The following is a 19,620-nucleotide window of genomic DNA, read 5'->3' as shown; positions in this document are numbered from 1 at the left end:
ACTTTTTTTTTTTTTTTTTTTTTTTTTTTTGAGTTAGCGCATGCGGGTTTCTAACCGCCCGCGCATGCGCCCTTCAACTTTCCGGTGACAAGGACAGCGTGCGTCCTGTGGCAGGCGGCGGGCTCATGGTAGGAATGTCAGGAGGGAACGCGTTCCCCGTCCCCGGTCGGGTCTAGGACTGGCAGGCAGGACGCCTGGGCTGACCATTTGGGAAACCGGCCAGTGGAAGGCCAGAGTCTATTAGCTTGGGCTGTTTTCCTGCTTTGTCCGGGTCACGTGGACGGTCTGTGTCGCTGCCACTTCGTATGAACACACCCGGTTCAGAGCTTAAGAACCGTGTCTCCCTCAGCGTATTCTGAGGTTTTCTTTGGAAGGGTGAAGAAGGATGCACAGCTAGTGTCCTCTTGACTCCAAAGCCCAGAATCTGCACACTCCAGAGAACCACAGGCAGTGTGTTGAGGGCCTCCGTGCCTCACGTCTCTGCTTCCCAGCCAGGTTAATAATACAAAGAGGTTCTCTGGCCGCGCAAGGCACTCGGAGAACTGCAGAGGCCCTGTGATAAGTACCCCACGGCTTTGTTGTGTGGGGTTCTGACACCGATTGATTTACCCCCTTGAAGGACGGTCCTTCAAGTCCGCTGTTGGCCGGTCTCTAGTGAATAGCTGAAACGGCAGGTTTTCTATGTTCATTTGGCCCTGCCTAGGAGGAAGGGCCCGTCCGAGCGCCAGACTGCCCGTGTTTCCCTGTACTTGGGGCCGTGAGGTGGGGTGGGGGAGGGCTTAGGTTCTTAAAAATGTTTTGGTTGTTTTGTTTTAATCTTGTGTGTTTAGTTTGTGTGTATATGCTTGTGCTTTGCCATACGGGGGTCCAGGACGTCCTGCGCGAGTAATTTCTCTTCCTCCACCAAGTTGGCCTGAGGGATCAAATTCAAGTTACCCGGTTTGGTAGCAAGCACCTGTACTAGATGGGCTATCTCACTAACTGCGATTAGGGTTTTATTTGTTTAGTTGTAAAAATGGGAGAAGATACCTATTTAGAATAGAATTCCACCAAAAAAAAAAAAAAATGTTTTTTAAGTGTCTGGCTTTGTCACTTTCCTCCGGCAGTCATGGTGACTTTCCAGGGTTGGTTGGAGCCCTTCTGGGAGATGCTTTGCCTTGGTCATTGTGTGATTAGCATGGGTGACTTCTGAAATGAACCTCTCTCTTCCAGGCTTTCCTCCTTCGAGCCGTACCAAGGTTGCAGGGGCCCACTGCGTGGAGGAGGCCTCTACAGGGACTGTGGTGCTGCTCTGGGCAGGGGGATTCCAAAAGGTGGGTGGGGAGCAGGTCTCCCCACTCACGGGAGAAGTCACCAGGCACCGAGACCGAAACATTCCATACAATCTACCGGTTCCGAGCCATCCGAGCAATTGGGGTCCTCTCGCGGCTGAAGTTGGCCCAGACAGCTGTGACTGTGGTGGCCCTGCCCCCGGGCTTCTATTGCTACTCACAAGGCCTCATGACGCTCAGTTCACTGTGCCTTCTGGGTGGGGTCGCCAGCTTTGCCCTGGCCATGCTCTGTTGGATGAGCCACTTCTTCCGGAGACTGGTGGGCATCCTGTATGTGAATGAGTCGGGCACCCTGCTCCGAGTGGCCCACCTGACCTTCTGGGGCTGGCGGCAGGACACGTACTGTGCCGTGTCAGACATGATACCCCTGTCAGAATCCCAGGAACGGGTTCAGGATGTGTTCGTGCGCATCCAGCAGTACAGTGGCAAGCAGACCTTCTACCTCACCTTACGCTATGGCCGAATCCTGGACAGGGAACGGTTTGCACAAGTGTTCGGAACCCTGGCCACACAGAAGAACAGCAAGTAGGCCTCTCGTAGCCCTGGTTACACTTGGATTTTAGACAGAAGGCCAAGGACAGATGAGACAAAAGCTAATACTGGGGACTGGGCTGGTGCTCACTTTGTAGACTGCTTGTTTACTGTGCAGGATGGGAAGCCCTGGGTTCAGTTCCTAGCACTGCCCTGAACCAGGCATGGCTATGCCTGCCTGTACTCAGAACTGGTGACACAGGCAGGTGGAGAAAAAGTTCAAGGTTGTTTTGGGCCAAAAAGGAAGCTTTAGGAAAAAGCCCTTAGTGGAACATTATAGGACATCCCATCATATAGTGGCGAGAAGTTTCTATGAAGAGGCAGTTCTTGGAGGAGTACTATGCCAAGGTCACTAAGGCAGCCCGCTGCTGTAAAGATGGAAGGCAAGAGGGTTGGCAGAGGAGCACAGGATGTGGAGTCTGGGGACTTGGGTTCTGCTGAGCCTTAGTTCCTTGACCTGGGGCAAGGTATTAAGTTTCTGAACCTTGAATTGCATTGTGAGATGGAAAACCCTTCTCATGGGGATGGGTATGGCTGGGACTTTGTGGCAGAGCTCTTGGCTAGCATGTATAAGGTCCTTAGTTCCATTCCCAGCACCACAGAACAGGCAAAACCAGTGAATACTGAGTGCTGTGTAAGGCACACAGCCCAGAGCTTACAACATAGAGCAAGGCTTCTAGGGTGCTGATGGGGCCCGGCACTTACTCATGCTCACCAGCTGGACGGCCATGGCTAAAGCCCAGAGTGAACTTATTTTTTCCCATCAGCAAGTCACTGTACACCAACAGAGGTAGGGACAGCACCCCTGAGACTGCGTTGACCCCCAGGAGGTCCGGGGGTGCTCACACTTAAGAGCTTTGTAGTGTCATCGCAGCAGAGGGACTCTGTCCAAGCAAAAATTCATCATCTGGAGGACAGTGCATATGCTTTTCATAATAACAACAAATAGGTAATTGTACCTGCATTAAAAGGAAAGCAGTCGTGATCTTTGTAATTTGTCTACCAGAATGCTTTGCTTTGTAGCTTTTTAGTAATTTCTTTCCTTTAAGAATTTTTCTTTTAATTATTTGTGTGTGTACCACTGTACATATAAGGAGAATGGAGGACAACTTTTCCAAGGTGCGTTCCTTTTAGCATTTAGGTCTTGTGGGTTAAATTCAGGTTGTCAGGCTTGACAGCAAGCCCCTGCACCCACTGAGCCATCCTGCTGGTCCTCTCTAAAGTAAGCAGAGCGTGAACACAGGTAACATTAGACTAGACGTGCCAAAGTGTGTGTGTTGGGGGGGTCCCACCACAGGCCTACACAAAGAGCTACAGGCACCATAGGAACGCTGAGAGCAGGAGTAGTGCCCTCAGGGAAGGGCACACCCAATGTGGAGTGGGCGGCCCTGAAAACTGGCACATGCAAGCACAGAGTGAGCCGGCTGTGTTTAGAAGCGTACGCACGGATACACAACAATATTAAGGAAAAACAGAGGCCACGAATTTGAAAGGGCAAGGGAAGGTTTGGAGGGAGGAAAGGGAAGGGGGAAGTACATGTAATTCTATTGTAATCTCAAAAATAAAAAACCACTTAAAATGTGCATATCAGATTATAACCATTTTCAATGTCCTGGACATGTAGCACGTCCTTGCCATCGATCGCCGCTGGCTAGTACCAGCACTTCACTCTCCCAGATAGGATGTAGGCACTTAGGCCATAGCTGTCCCTGCCTTCGTCCTCTCCACCTCTGCCTGTTTGTAGGCAGCAGTTACTCTGTCTGAATTTGTTATTCTGACATCCATGAAGGGAATCATGATATGTTTCCTCCTGTGCTTCCCAGTGCTAACTTGGTGGTGGTCAGAGATGAATACACTTGAGTCAATGAAAGTGTTTGTGGGCTAGTTCTTTGGGGTGCACTTGAATGTGAATGTATATGTATGCTTACCAACTCAGCAGGTCAGTGGACATCATGGGCTATCTCCTCCAGTCGATAACACTGAAGTGAAGAGTAATAAACAAGTGCTTGTTTGTGTCCCTGCTGTGGATAGAGAAGGAAGTAAGGAAACTAAGCTGTTAGGAGCCTGAGGTCCTCGTGTCCTCCGAAGCCATGCTTCAGTGACCTAACTTCAGTAGGTCCCACCTAGGATTCTTTTTACCTTTGTTTTTTCCCTAAGGTACTTTTAAAAAATGCATATATTTTTATGTATATGGGTGTTTTTTCTACTTGTAGAGTCTGCACATCAGAAGAGGGCATCAGTTCATATTATAGACAGTTGTGAGCCACCATGAATGCTAGGAATTAAACTCAGGACCTGGGGAAGAGCAGCCCGCTCTTAGCTGCTGAGCCATCTCTCCAGCCTAGTAGTTTTTATTTTTTTGAACTGTATCTTCTTATTTTACTCCTGGCTATCCTGGAGCTTGCTATATGTAGATCAGACTGGCTCTGAACTCAGAAATCCTCGAGCCTTTGCCTCCTGAGTGTTGGGATTAAATAAAGAGGTATGCACCACAATTCCAGGGTTTTTTGTTTTTTTTTTAAGACAAGCTCTGACTATGTAGACCAAGCTGGCCTGTTGAACTCAAGAGATAAAGAGATCTACTTGCTTCTGCTTCTTGAGTGTACACCATCATGTCAGGCCACAATCTCAAGTGGTTTGTTTGTTGGCTTGTTTTTTTTGAGACGACTTCTCTGTGTAGCCCTGACTGTCCTGGAACTCACTCTGTAGATTCAAACTCAGAGATCCACCTGCCTCTGCCTCCTGAGTGCTGGGATTAATGGCATGTGCTACCACCACACAGGTAGCCTGTTTGGTAGGGCCTTTTTGTTTCGGCGTTTTGAGACAGGATCATACTGTAATTCTAGGATCTGGGAAGCAGAGGCAGGAGGAGCACTGCCAATCTGAGGCCCAATCTACATAGTACCAGGATTGCATAGAACCTGTCTGAAAACAATAAAGCCTTCCGCTCCATCACAACTGGAGCACTGGGATTCTCTTAGTGATGTCCTATCCACCTAGATGTGAGCAAGCTTACACCATAGCTTCAAGCCTCTGGCCTCCAAGCCTTTCCCACTGTGATGGCCGTGAAGTGATGTAGGGAGTGGATGCCCTGGACCATGACAGCACAGCCATGTGTGCAGGATGTCAGCAACGAAGGATGCCAGAAGGTTTTGGACCTACTTTACCAACAAAGATCCTCTAAACCTTAAAGGATTATGTGAGTGATAAACTTGGGGGTAGGAGGCTGCGAAAGGCTCAGTGGATGAGGGTGCTTGGCATCATCTCTGACAACCTGAATTTAATCCAGGGACCCTTACAGTGTCGGGAGAGAACTGCCTTTGCGTTGTCCTCGGACCTCCCCACGTACACTGGCATGCACATAATACACAAAAATTGAGAAGTCCTTTATGATTTTGTTTTGCTTGAGAGGGCCTTTTGAGTTTTATAGCCCAGGCTAGCCTCAAGCTTGCTGTGTAGTTGAGAATGACTTAGAATTTGATTCTACTGGAATGTTAGAGGTATTGCCTGATTGCAGCCAGGGGGCCTCAAGCTAGTTTAGAAATGCCAGCTTAAGGGGCTGGAGATGAAGCTCAGTTGGTAGAGCGCTAAGTCCTGGTTTCAATATCAAGCACCACATAAATTGGTTGGCAGATGTGTGTAGTCCCACTCCTAGAGAGGCATAGGCAGGACGATCTGGAGTCCTTGGCCTTTTAGTAAATTTGTGGTCAGTCAGGTCTAAATTAGACTATCTCAAAACAACAAACAAACCAGTAAGACTCTGTTTTTGAGTTTGCCTTTGGTTCACTTTTATGAAGGTAATATCTTCAATACACTGCCCAGCCTTTCCTGGACCTCCCATTGCCAGGTCCCCCAGTGACTGCAATGAGAGGAGTCTGCACACTGCTTAACTAAAAGACTGCTAGGCCTACAAGGGACATGCCTGGGAGATGAGAGCTTTCTCACCAGCGTGGCCTTCCCAGTGCAGCCTGATCACAAGCGGCAACAGAGAGCACACAAGGAACAAGTGTATCACTCTCTTTATACACCAGCTACAATCAGAGCCCTTGCCGCTGAGGACAGGAAGTGGGTTAGGATCCGGTAGCCCCCAAAACAAGAGCCAGGTTTTGTGGTGTAGGCCTGGACTGCCAGCAGGCAGAGGCAGATAAGTTGCTCTGAGTTTGAGACCAATGTAGTTTAACAAGTTCCAGGCCACAGGGGAAAGGCATTTAGATTCCAATTGTAGCTATAGTGATGATTTCTCCCTTTCAAAAACAATTCCAAAATAATAACCCAGGGCTTTGTACACTCTAGGCAAGCACTCTGCCACTCAACCCCTTTGGTTTATAAAAAAAAATAAGAGCCAGGCATGGTAGTTCATGCCTAAAATCCCAACACTGGGAAAGCTCAAGCAGGAGGATTGTCCTAAGTGTGAGGCCGGCCTAGGCTACATGCAGAATGTGACCCAAGCCTGCCTCCCAGCCAAGCATGGTGGGTTTCACATGACTCTGATCCCATCGCCTGGAAAGCCTGAGCAGGAGCATCGGGAGCACAAGACCATCCTCAGGTACAAGGCTCTGGGCCAGCCTGGGCTCCCTGAGACCCTCTCTCAAAACACTAACCAAAGAAGAGCCACCACCCCATGCTGGGCACTGTGTAACTCAGACGGCATTCATAACACTCTGGATGTGGGGAAGGCTAAGAAGAGCCTTTTGGTTGGTGGTGAAGGGGTTCTGAGCCTAGTGTTTCCAGGTTCTTGACCTCTTATCCAGAGAATTGAAAATAAGGATTTGCTGCTCACACAAATGCATAAATAGCAGTCTCACTTTATTTCGGATGAAGTAGAGTGCAGATTATAGACAGATACACAGTCAAGACTGACAACGGGGCACAAAAGTGAGGCTACAGCCAGAGTCCTCGAGGTTCCATGAAGGAGGAAGTGAGGCTACAGTCAGAGTCCTCGAGGTTCCATGAGGGAGGAAGTGAGGCTACAGCCAGAGTCCTCGAGGTTCCATGAGGGAGGAAGTGAGGCTACAGCCAGAGTCCTCGAGGTTCCATGAGGGAGGAAGTGAGGCTACAGCCAGAGTCCTCGAGGTTCCATGAGGGAGGAAGTGAGGCTACAGCCAGAGTCCTCGAGGTTCCATGAGGGAGGAAGTGAGGCTACAGCCAGAGTCCTCGAGGTCCATGAGGGAGGAAGTGAGGCTACAGCCAGAGTCCTCGAGGTTCCATGAGGGAGGAAGTGAGGCTACAGCCAGAGTCCTCGAGGTTCCATGAGGGAGGAAGTGAGGCTACAGCCAGAGTCCTCGAGGTTCCATGAGGGAGGAAGTGAGGCTACAGCCACAGTCCTCGAGGTTCCATGAAGGAGGAAGTAAGGCTACAGCCAGAGTCCTCGAGGTTCCATGAGGGAGGAAGTGAGGCTACAGCTAGAGTCCTCGAGGTTCCATGAGGGAGGAGCAGAGTGGTTGCTCGATTTTGATTGACAGATTTTAAATCATATTCACTGAAGGGACTCTAGCCAGTCCGAGCATGGCAAGCATGGCTGTGGCAGGCTTTGTCCTTCTCCCCCATTCCCTCTTCTGTGCTAAAAAAAAAAAAAAAATGGTTAGATTACATCCTTAAAGCTAGCTGCCAAGGTCTACTTCCTTATTTGGCCTCTTCCTCCTGAGGCTGACTACCAAGGTCCAGTTATCAAAGAACTGAAGTCCAGCAACCAAAAGCTCCCTTTGGCTGCCCTAATTAGTATGCCCAATAAAAATTAAACACCTCATCCTAACATGGGGTTTCCCATCTTACCTCTATAAACTGCCATTTGCCTATAGGCCATGCCTGCCTCTTCTCTATCCAGAGGCACAGTCCTTTGTCACCATCCATCCCCAGAAAAAATACCCCTTCTTCTCTCTCTGTGCCCTTTGTCTTCTCTCCCTTGTTTCCTTTTCCTTCTCCTCCTTTATCTCCTGTCTTTGTCCTTATCCCTGCCCTTTGTCCCTCTGGGGCAAGTTAATCCTTGTGCTGAGAACTTGGTTTTGGGATATCCTGAGCCTACTCCAAGGTTCCCTACATTCTCTTTTCTACTACATTTGTCCCTTCCCATAATGCATCTGATTTTAGTCATATGCATACCCATAGTGCATCTGATTTTAATTATGTGCATACCCATAGTGCATCTGATTTAAATCATTTGCATGGTCATTTGTGCATATGTATCAGGTAGTAAGTTGGGAATTCTCCCTGTAAGTTCACTTGAGGGATAGTGTGTCCTAGTGCATTGCACACTCACAACAAGTTCATGATGGATTGGGTCTTCTATTCCTCATAAGAATGCATTGGGAATATGCTTGAATAGAAAAATGCCCAAGTCAGATTATTACCAGGGGCAAGAACTGTATATTTTATTCTGCGATGGGAGGAAAGCCCAAGGCACTTGGGGGTTGGGTAGTTTCTGAGGTTGCTGGATGCATTATTTGGAGGGGTGTTTGCACAGTCCATGGAAGTGAGGGTCTGTGCTGCCAAGTGCGTTATGACGAGGATGCATGTGAGCATAATCCAAACCACAAAGTCCTAGGTCAGACTACCTGTTTGCCTCGATCACTATTTCTAATCCAAGGGTATCTTCCACTTCACTGGTACCACAAGTTGTCCTCTGACCTCCACATGCTATGTGTGGCATACACTCACACACTGAGACTCAAAAATATACTTAAAAAAGGAAAAGATTGTTACAGAGACAAAGTTTGGAGCTGTGATGAAAGGATGGACCATCTAGAGACTGCCCTATCCAGGGATCCATCCCATAATCAGCTTCCAAACGCTGACACCATTGCATACACTAGCAAGATTTTGCTGAAAGGACCCTGATATAGCTGTCTCTTGTGAGACAATGCCGGGGCCTAGGAAACACAGAAGTGGATGCTCACAGTCAGCTATTGGATGTATCACAGGGCTCCCAATGGAGAAGCTAGAGAAAGTACCCAAGGAGCTAAAGGGATCTGCAACCCTATAGGTGGAACAATATGAACTAACCAGTACCGCAGAGCTCTTGACTCTAGCTGCATATGTATCGAAAGATGGCCTAGTCGGCCATCACTGGAAAGAGAGGCCCATTGGACTTGTAAACTTTATATGCCCCAGTTCAGGAGAACGCCAGGGCCAAAAGAATGGGAATGGGTGGGTAGGGAAGTGGGGGGTGGGTATGGGGGACTTTTGGGATAGCATTGGAAATGTAATTGAGGAAAATACGTAAAAAAAAAAAAAAGAAAAAAAGAAAAGCATTTGAATAGAATCTAGAAAAAAGAAAAAAGAAAAAAAAAAAAGGAAAAGATTACGTAAAACTGTTTTGGTGAGGCTGGGCCTGCTGGTGCACTCCTGTAATCTCAGTATTTCTGAGACCGAGGCAGGAAGATCTTGTTTGAGGATAGCCGGGGCCACATGAGACTCTGTCTCAAAATAAAATGATAAAATACAGAAACTAGTACTTATTGCAGAATCTGATACAGGCTGACTTTGGAGGCCAGAGGCCATGTTGCTGAGGTGTCAGGTCCATAGCACTTGAGTGGCTGCACTGGCTCCTCTTGTGTCTCTCCAGGATATCAAGAGCCACCTGCTATCCAAGGATGTCTACCCCTGTCATCTTTTCTTGTTGATGATGATTTTGAGATAAAGCTTCGTATAACCCAGGGGGGCCTCAAATTTATTATGTAGTCAAGAATGACCTGAACTTCTGATTCTCCTGCCTCGCAAGTGCTGGGATTACAGGGATGTGGCACCACATCCCCTTGTGATCACCTTAACCTTTGAGTTGGAGAGGATTGTTCACTAAGTAGGCTAGGCTAGCTGGCCGTCGAGACCCTGGGATCCTCTAGTCCCCACTTCCTCTGTCACCCCATCTAGCTTTTATGTAGGTATTGGGGATTGAACTCCAATTCTCATGCTTGCTCAGCAAGTATTTCACTGATTGAACAATTTCCACAGTCGCCTTCATCTGGTTTTCTAGGCAGAGAAAAGCTTGCCATGGGCTGGAGAGATGGCTCAGGGTTAAGAGCACTGGCTGCTCTTCCAGAGGTCCTGAGTTCAATTCCCAGCAACCACATGGTGACTCACAACCATCTACAGTGGGGTCTGATGCCCTCTGCTTGTGTGTCTGAAGAGAGCAATGGTGAATACATTAAATAAATAAATCCTTAAAAAAAAAAAAAAGCAAAAGCTTGCCAGCTATGTGCATCTATTCTGGACCCATGCTGGGTGCAGTGCACACAGTTGTTGAAAAGCATTTTGGATGGGATCCTGTTTGTTTGCTTTCCTTCCTGTCTGCTAAGAACTGTCTGGGCTTAGCACTCCTGTCAAGAGCTGTGGCTCTGCATCATCTATGCTTAGGGGCAGAGTGGTCTGTGGCTTGTCAGGTTCTATTCAGCTCCAACAAGGCTCCTGCATTGTTAAAGAGCAGCACCTGGACTACACAACCCCTTGCTGGCTATTGTCCTTTCTGCCCCTTGCTAGCTATTGTCCTTTCTGTTTTTCTAAAGCAAGTTTATCTTGTCTTTCAGCCCAGGGGTCTATCCCCTGTCCAAATCCTGAGATAAGTCACATCAACAAGCTGGTTGGAATTTTCATTTCATTGCTATCCTATGACTTCCAGACTCCTGGGTTCAAAATGCTTTTCAACAACTGTGTGTACTGCACCCAGCATGGGTCCAGAATAGAAGCACATAGGGAAAGCAACAGTGTCCCTCGGAGCTGCAAGCTGAGGCCAGGTTTTATGGCCTTGTTTTGATCCTGTAACTATAAAATTTTGCCTGATTAGACTTAATCAGGCAGGCCTACTACCATCTGGCCTTGTTTGTGCCTGCACCAGAGACAAAATATTGGTTTCACTGATTAATGGTTGAAATACTCCAGCAACAGCCAGGCCTGGGAAATGGGCAATGTTTATTTGTGGGAATGTGGTTGTTATGGAAACACACTATTTGGTGGTGTTGGGCTTACAAAAACCCACAAAAGTAGTGTTTTGTTTCATTGTTGTTGTTTTGAGTTTCTAGAGACCGAGTCTCCTTATATAGCCACAGCTGGCCTGGAACTTGCTCTGTAGACCAAGGTGCCCTCAAACTTGAGGTGATCCTTCTGCCTCTACCTCCTTAGTGCTACAAGCTACACCACCAAGCCCAGCAAAGAGAAAAGCAGTACTGAAAGGAACCATCACATACCAGACTCTCCCCACCTGACAGGCAATTAGTACAAGACTTTAGCTTTTATACTTAATTTTTAAGGGCTGGGCGGTGGTGGCTCACGCCTTTAATCCCAGCCCTTGGGAGGCAGAAGCAGGTGAATCTCTGAGTTCAGGGCCAGCCTGGTCTACAGAGTGAGTTCCAGGACAGCCAGGGCTACACAGAGAAACCCTATCTCGAAAAACAAAACAAAACAAAACAAAACAAAACAAAAAAACAAAAAAAAACAAAAAATAAAGAACCCAACTGGGCATGGTGAATGTACCCATAATCTCAGCACGTGAGAGATGGAGTCAGAACCATCAGCAGGTCAAGACCAGCCTGGTTTACATAATGATATCCTGCCTTGACCCCCTCATGTATCAAAAATTAGGCACACAGAAACATATACCTTTTGAGTTGTTAGGGAATTTTCAAAACACCAAGAGAGTATTCTTGTCATAGCAGATACTCAAAATGATCATTAGACTATTATTATCATCATTAATATATATGATTATTTTAAAAACACATTTAATATAAAGGCAAATAGGCTAGAGAAATGGCTTAGCACTTAGGAGCACTGCCTGCTATTCCAGAGGACCCAGGTTCAACGTCCACCACCCAAATGGTGACTCTCAATGGTAACTCCAGTTCTTTTTTTTTTTTTTTTAATTTATTTATGTATTGTATTTATTTAAGTACACGGTATCTGTCTTCAGACACCCCAGAAGAGGGCGCCAGATCTCATTATGGATGGTTGTGAGCCACCTTGTGGTGCTGGGAACTGAACTCAGGACCTTGGGAAGAGCAGTCAGTGCTCTTAACCATTGAGCCATCTCTCCAGCCCCTGGTAACTCCAGTTCTAAGGGACAAGGCACTTTCTTCTGGCACTCCATGAAAGTGGTGCACAGATGTATATGCCAAGGTTAAACACTCCACACATACAAATAAAAGTTAGAAAAAGTTGATATTAAGGTAAAAATTGCCTACTGGGCCAGGCACAGTGGCACATGCTGTTAATCTTAACATTTGGGAGGTAGAGGCAGGCAGGGGTGAGTTTGAGGGCAGCTTAGTCTATTAGCAGTTACATGCCAGCCAGTGCTGCAAAGTGAGACCCTGTCTCAAAAATAAATGAAAAGTCAATAAATAAAATGCTGCCATCTGAGCCAGTCACTTCCCACATGTGCTGGCTGTTACATGCAGGCTGTAGACCATTTCAACACCACTGGTCATGGACGGCTCTCCAGCATCTCGGTGCTTCATGCACTCACAGATTTTAAGAGAGTTGTTTCTATTTTTTAAGAGTGTGTTTTGCCTGATGTATATCTGTGAGCCATCAGCATGCATGGTGTCCTTGGAGGCCAGTTGAGTTACAGGTGAACTACCATGTGGGTGCTAGGAACTGAACCTGGGTCCTCTGCAAGAATATCAAGTGCCTGTAACCCCTGAGCCATTGCTCCAGCCCCAGGAATTCTTTTTAAAGTCACGTTAGGAGCAGCGTCTTGGAGGTCCCGTGGATCTGTGCCTTGCTTCAACAGTGGATGGAACAGACCCAGGGACTCCCACTGTACTAGCTTCCAGCCGCCTTACAAGTCTCTCCAGTCGCAGCCTCTGGGACCATCATCTCCTTGCCGCCTTTGGCTCCTAGGACCAGTCTGCACCGTCTATTCATACTCCGGATCAGCCATGACCTCTCAGATTCGTCAGAATGATTCCACCGAAGTGGAAGCTGCCGCGAACCGCCTGCTCAACCGGCACCAGCGGGCCTCCTCCACCTACCTCTCTCTGGGCTTCTTTTTTGATCAGGATGACGTAGCTCTGGAGGGCATAGGCCACTTCTTCGGGCGAATTGGCCGAGGAGAAGCACGAGGGCGCCGAGCGTCTCCTCAAGTTGCAGGAGGCCATGGAAGCTGCCTTGGCCCTGGAGAAGAACCTGAACCAGGCCCTCCTGGATCTGCATGCCCTGGGTTCTGCCTGCGCAGACCTTCATCTCTGTGACACCTTGGAAAGCCACTTCCTGGATAAGGAGGTGAAGCTCATCAAGAAGATGGGCAACCACCTGGCCAACCTCCGTAGGGTGGCAGGGCCACAACCAGCGCAGACTGGCGCGCCCCAGGGATCTCTGGGCGAGGATCTCTCTGAGCGCCTCACTCTCAAGCATGACTGGGAGGCCTCTGTGCCTTCCAAGGGGCTCCCCTCTCTGCTCTGCACCAGCCCGCCTCAGGACCTCCACCTGAAGGAACCTCTCAAGCCACTAGGCAGCTTTGTTACTGCTCTGGAGCCTCTCTCAAGTGTTGGACCAAGTAAAAATAAAGCTTTTTGAGACAGAAAAAAAGTTACTTTAAATTATGTATATACATATACATTTAAATTTGAGTATGTACACATGAGCATAGGTGCCATGGAGGCCAGAAAAGGGCATCAGATCCCTTGTAGCTGGAGCTAAAGGGCGTTATGAGCTGCCCAACATGGGTGCTAGAAACTAAACTTGGGTCTTTTGCAAGAGCAGCAAGCACTCTTAACTGCTGAGCCATCTCTCCAATCCCAACTCACTCAGGGGTTTTTCTAAGTGCATCCTGGTTGATTCTGCCATCCTGCACCCTCAGCAGCTCCCTCACCCCCATAGAAAGTCCGTCCCTCAGTGTGGTGCACAGGGCCCTCCAGGATGTGAGCCGGGCTGCCTCTTTGTCCTGTTCCCCTTATCATGCCATCTCCACCTCCTTGTGGCCCAGCAGTACCGAGCTCAGAGACATCAGCCCTCCTGTCTTTACCTTGCTTGCTTCTGCTCTCTGCTCAGTCACTGAGGCAGCCCCTACAAAGTCTTGAAAGTGAACCTGGGGCGGGGAGCTTGACTTCTCACCTGCCTGTCCCACATATCCCGTAGCTTTTCTGCTGGATTGAAGCAGCCCCTTGTAGACAGAAGAGAGGCTTGGAGGCCCAGGAAACTCCCAGAGAAACTCACTGTGTTGGAGATCTGTGAGTGTGGCCTCTCTTCCCTGAATTAGTGGTGTTTCAACCCTTGTTTCCCAGCTGTGAAGTTTTTAGGAGGAAGTGAATCTTTGGGGTAGGCTTTGAGGTTCTCTACTGTAGTCCCATTTCTGTCTGCTCTCTGCTTTCGAGTGAGGAACCAGTGTGGCCAGCTGCCTTGTGCTCCTGTGACCATGCCTTCTATTCCAGGATAGACCAAAGATTTATTTATTTATTTAATGTATATGAATACAGTGTCTCTGTTTTCAGACACACCAGAAGAAGGCATCAGATTTGATTGCAGATGGTTGTGAGCCACCACGTGGTTTGAGGGAATTGAACTCAGGGTCTCTGAAAGAGCAGTCAGTGCTCTCACCTGCTGAGCCTACCTGTGTGTCCACTCTTAAACCTGAAGCTGAAACAGAGCCTTTCTCCTTAACTTCCATCTTGTCAGATACGGGGTCATAGGAGGAAGGTAAGGAAGATAGAAGCCCACTCGCAGCAGCCATAAGGTTACATAAACCCTTGCTCATTGGTGGAGCTTCGACGACACAGCTTTCTGATTGTTCGACCATGCTCAAGTGGGCTATCAAGGGATGCAGCTGTGTGAGTCCCCCATGCTCCTCACAGTAACCTCTAAGTTCACTGGCTCACCAGGCTGGACTTGGGTGGAATCCATCCTTACTGTGCCATTGTACCATCTTGGGTGAATTGACATTTCTGAGAATTAATACAACCTCCAGAAAAAGCCCACATTCACTCTGACATTTCCATTATAAACATTTTCTTTTAATTTAAGAATACTGATTAACACAGGAAACATTTAATTCATGGAACTGTTCACGTGGTCACCAGTTACACCGTGACAGGTTAGTGTCCTCATTCCTTATTGGCACTGTTGACGGTTACTGTAAACAAGATCACTTGGTTTGCATGAGTCTGCAATGCTCGCTAGCTGTGGTTTTCTACAGTGAGCTGTATATATGCGTACAGAGATAGATAGGTACAGATCTATTAGTACATGAATGTGCACAGTTTTTCATGGTTACTGAGCATCAGTAAAAATTATAAAAAAAAAACAAAAAACAAAAACCAACCACCCATTTATAATAAAAAGGGAAGATATGCTAAGGTTTGCTAGTACCAGGCCTTGTTTTCTGCACAACTGACAAGCCTGGCTAGAGACACTTACTAGACTCTATTGCACTAATGCATGATGGGTGTTCATCCAGACGTTCTGCACAGACGCACTTGTTTGTGGGTTCTGCCCTAGGCAGAAGCTGCCCACTGGGCTTCCTGGGTTTCCATCAGCCTTCTCTAAGTCTCTACATTCTTGAGTTTTGTGGAAAATTCTTTTCCTTGGAATTCTTCCAGCTAACCTCCTGTACTCCCAAAGAGGGTGTCTCAGGAACGCACTGTACCCGAGTCAAGAACTTGTGGATAAACACCTTAAATTTTGTTTGTTTGTTTAAAATGGGAAGAACTGTCTCCAGGCAAGAGGTGGACAGTACATTTGAAGATGACTTTCTACAAAGAATTTCATTCTCCTGTCAACATGCCCTGTGGCAAGACAATGAAAAATCAGCTGCTCCCTTCACTAAAGAGAGCGATTTCTGCTTATGTCCTGGATGAAAACCCTTTGAACTCTAAGGACCTGCTAAAGTATCTGTATATGATACTGTGGTTCTCAGGAGGCAGCATGCTTAAACCAATATGATGGATAAGGGCTTGGCCTGCATTTTTCTGGTTTGTTAAATAAGACCTTGAACCTTGGGATTTCTGGGTGGGGTCTGACTCCCCAGGGAAAGGGTGGAGACTATGCATGGGTGTGCCTCTGCATACGCGCAGGTGTACCTCTGCACACGCACGCACGGGTGTACCTCTGCAGATGCTTTTTGCTTCTTTCACTCTTCTTGCCTTTTCTGCTTGGCTAACTCCTATTCATTCTGAGGAATTCTGCTCAAACATCCTTTCCCTGTGAAGGCTTGTTGGATTTAGTGTTCAGAAATCCTTGTTGGCACACTTTCCATTCTGACTTCAACATTAGTGGTCTGTGGTTCCTGAGAGAGTGGGAGTTCCCGGGAGCAAGGACTTTCTCTCATTTTATGTTTGGTGCCTGTGCTTAGCACAGGTCCTGGAACAACACAAATATTTCATGACAGTCTGATGAGTGAATAAATAATGGATGTGTAAATAAACACACTGGTGAGTGAAAGCTTACAGGGAGGGAGGGAGCAGACCCGTCACTGATGGAAATGACCTTAGACACAGCTACAAAGAGGGGACTGCAGGGCTGTGATGTGAACTGGTATTTGTGGACATTCTGCTTGCGTTAAGAGTGTCAGCGCCTTTCTTCTTCAAGGCAAGTAAGTGGAGGGCCGTGTCTAAGGAAGCATGAAAGCCAGGTCTTTGGGTGATTCATCATTAAGAGAACAAAAAGGGCTGGATTTGGAAACCCTGGTATATTCATCTTCCCAGACAGTCAACAAGGGCACCAGGATACAAAGAGGGGTCTGGATAAAACAGCCCCTCTGCACTCTACGCATTAAATAAACACTGCCTGTCTGAAGGGTTAGGGGGTCTGCTTAGGTCAAGTCAGTTCTAAGAACGTCTGGCCTCTGGCTGAGATGCTGGGGCCTGCATAAGCATTGGCTTCTGGCTGGCAATGTGTTCATTATAAAAGCATAAGGACACCACACCAGCTTGTTGGTTCCTGATGGTTTTCTTAGACTTCTCCACTCCCCCCATGGCTGCCAGAAAAAGCCCCATACTCAGGAGAAGTCCAGGCTGGGACACATTGCCCCTAACAGGAAGTCTAGCAGTGACCTTCTGGGACAGACTAGTCCTGCTCAGGAATGGAGGGAAGGCGTGTGGGTGAAAGATGGACTATGGCGCTCCCGGGATGAGGGGTCACAAGTCAGAGACCCTGGAGATGGGATGAAGGACTCTGCTGTCCGTGTTCCTCAGTGGAGGCTCCAGAGGCAACTTCAGGTTCCATGAATCTTCTGGATGCTCAGAATGCTGACTCCTTCCTCTGAGTCCAGACTGACACAGGATGGGGAGGTTGACTAAACTATCACTGACACAACTGGAGATCCTCCAGGAGCATGGGTCAGTCAAGGACAGAATTCACAGGCCAGGGACATCATCAGGGCACAGGGCTGAGTGGATCTTGGTGTTTAGGATACCAGAAGCCTCCAAACACGGTCCTTACCTCCCTACCTTGTCATCTTCCTGACAGCCATCCGGACCCTCAGTAAGTCACGAGAGGGGCATGGAACTAGGGACTCGGTAAGAAGTGACAAGAGCTTGTTTGTGAGGGACACAAGATAGGGTGCTTGAGATGGTCAGAGACGCACCCACCTCGGAGCATGTGTTATACCCTTGAGTGGCTTCTAAGAGACTGGTTGGTCCAGGGTTGGCAGAAATATGGCCTCATGGCCTTTCCTAAGACAGTGTTCAATGCTTACACAGAACTTCTGGGCTTTAACTAATGGTCACCATGAGCTCTGCAAGGGGCGATCCTCAAACCATGGTCCTCCTCACCCACTCCTCCACAAGCACGAACCAATGAGCCTGCCCCACAAATGACCCTTTAGTTTATGCATTCGCCTCTGATAAACTTTGAAGTGAAAATATGAATTAGGCAAACTAATCAAGTTGACGCCGCTGAGGCAGGGCTCTCTGAGCGCCATGGAGATGGCTTCGTTACTTGAAGTCTGCTAAGATGCCACTGAAAATGCTGAGGAACAGATGGGCGTGGTGATCCCTGAAGACCAGCGTGGGGCGGAAACGGATGGATTTGTCACCGCAGCCCCCCAATACCACACCTGGAAGGAGGCAGGAGTAGATTAGGAGTGTAAGTTTCTAGGGCCACATTTGGGAGACATGGTGGGTGAGCGGCCCCTGTCATCCACCCTCAAGTCTGCTCTCCCAGGCAGCCCCCACTGCCCATCCCTCCATTCTTGCCCTTCTCTCTTCCCTCACCCACCCTCTCCTTTCCTTAACTCCTAATTTTGATTTCTGCTTATTTCTTTTCTTTCCCCCTTGGAGACAGGATCTCACTGTGTAGTCCTGGCTGGCCTAGCACTTGCTATGCAGAACAGGCTGGCCCTGAACTCACAGAGGCCTACCTACTTGGGATTAAGATGTGAGCTACCGGGTCCAGCCCTTCTAACTTTGAATGTGTGCTCTCCTCCTACTGGGCTAGATGGTAGAGAAATCTCAAGGTAAAAAAAAGTTCTTGCTTGTTAGAAACTTAAGGCATACTGGAGTCAGAAAACAGGCAAACAAAGACATTAGAAAAGCACATGAAGAAGCCATTACAAAGAAGGGAGGACTCTGCGGATTTTCAAAGGGGGATTTCATCATTCGTACTGGGAATACTTGTCTGGGTTGCTCACTCTCTTTAGGATGGTTTTTCACATTTGAAAAAGGAGGTGAAGCCAGGCATGGTAGCACATGTCTGTAATTGTAGCACTTGAGAGGCAGGGGCAGAAGGATTCCAAGTTCTAGGCCTAGGCTATACAATAAGGCTCTATCTCAAACCATAAGTAAATAGAAGTGTAAAAGCTAGGCTTAGTGGAGCATGCCTACAATCCTAGCTCTCGGGAGGCTTGTGAAGGAGGATCACAAGTCCAAGGCCAGTCTCAGTTATAGGGGAGTTCAAAGTCACTCTGGCCAACTTATTGGGACTCTTGTCTCCAAATTAAAAAGCAGGGGGAATGAGGTGGCCCCATGAAGTTATCGTCTGACCTCTACATATTCACCATGGCACATCATACACATGCTTATATTCAGTGGTTAGGGCTTCCCTACAGGGCCCTTGGTTCAGCCCCCCATACTAACGTAGAAAAACACAAAAAAAGAAACAGAAGAGACAAGAGAAAGGTCTGACTGTGTGCATGACCCAGAGTGGGTACTCAGATCTCAGTACAATATCCTCCCACTTAAAAACTCTCAACAGGGAGCAGGGGAGCTGGAGAGATAGCTCAGCAGTCAAGAACACAGGCTGCACCCAGCACTTGGGAGGCAGAGGCAGGTGGATTTCTGAGTTCGAGGCCAGCCTGGTCTACAAAGTGAGTTCCAGGACAGCCAGAGCTATACAGAGAAACCCTTTCTCAAAAACAAAAACCAAAAGAACACAGGTTGCACCTCTCCTAGAGGTCCTGAGTTCAATTCCCAGCCACCATATGGTGGCTCACAACCATCTGTAATGGGATCTGATGCCCTCTTCAGGCATGCAGATAGAGCACAAGATAAATACATAAGATAAATAAATAAATAAATAAATAAATATAAAAACAAACAAAAAACTCTCAATGGTTTCCTGTAACTCTCTCTCTCTCTCTCTTTTTTTTTTTTTTTTTGGGTTTTTCGAGACAGGGTTTCTCTGTATAGCCCTGGCTGTCCTGGAACTCACTTTGTAGACCAGGCTGGCCTCGAACTCAGAAATCCGCCTGCCTCTGCCTCCCAAGTGCTGGGATTAAAGGCGTGCGCCACCACCGCCTGGCTTCCTGTAACTCTTTAGAAAACTCCACAGCACTGGAATTGTCTCTCAGGCCAGTGTGAGGTAGCCTGGTCTACTCCCCAGCATCACTCCTGCCATCTAT

The 19,620-nt window shown here is 47.9% G+C and overlaps 2 protein-coding genes and 1 pseudogene across 2 annotated transcripts in view; 2 read left to right on the top strand and 1 right to left on the bottom strand.

Moving 5' to 3' along the window:
* The first annotated feature begins 3 nt into the window (after nucleotides 1-3).
* Nucleotides 4-6,104, top strand: Tmem186 (transmembrane protein 186). The gene is made up of 2 exons (XM_021184647.2): nucleotides 4-128; nucleotides 1,213-6,104. Exons 1-2 carry the CDS (start codon nucleotides 126-128, stop codon nucleotides 1,858-1,860), a joined length of 651 nt encoding a protein of 216 aa, XP_021040306.1. The 5' UTR covers nucleotides 4-125; the 3' UTR covers nucleotides 1,861-6,104.
* Nucleotides 6,105-11,314: 5,210 nt separating this feature from the next.
* LOC110311988 (ferritin light chain 1-like) lies at nucleotides 11,315-13,364 on the top strand (annotated as a pseudogene).
* Nucleotides 13,365-14,775: 1,411 nt separating this feature from the next.
* Abat (4-aminobutyrate aminotransferase) overlaps nucleotides 14,776-19,620 on the bottom strand; it is a 107,568-nt gene continuing 102,723 nt past the window's right edge. The window contains exon 16 of the mRNA XM_021184642.3: nucleotides 14,776-17,838. Coding sequence (XP_021040301.1) covers nucleotides 17,717-17,838 — 122 coding nt within the window. The 3' untranslated portion in view covers nucleotides 14,776-17,716. The remainder of the gene's footprint in view (nucleotides 17,839-19,620) is intronic.

Source organism: Mus caroli, unplaced genomic scaffold (assembly GCF_978045245.1).
Source record: "Mus caroli unplaced genomic scaffold, Mus_caroli_1 scaffold_17, whole genome shotgun sequence".
Taxonomy (NCBI): Eukaryota; Metazoa; Chordata; class Mammalia; order Rodentia; family Muridae; genus Mus; species Mus caroli.
Note: the sequence above shows the minus strand (reverse complement) of the source record. Positions and strands in the feature narration are given on the sequence as shown.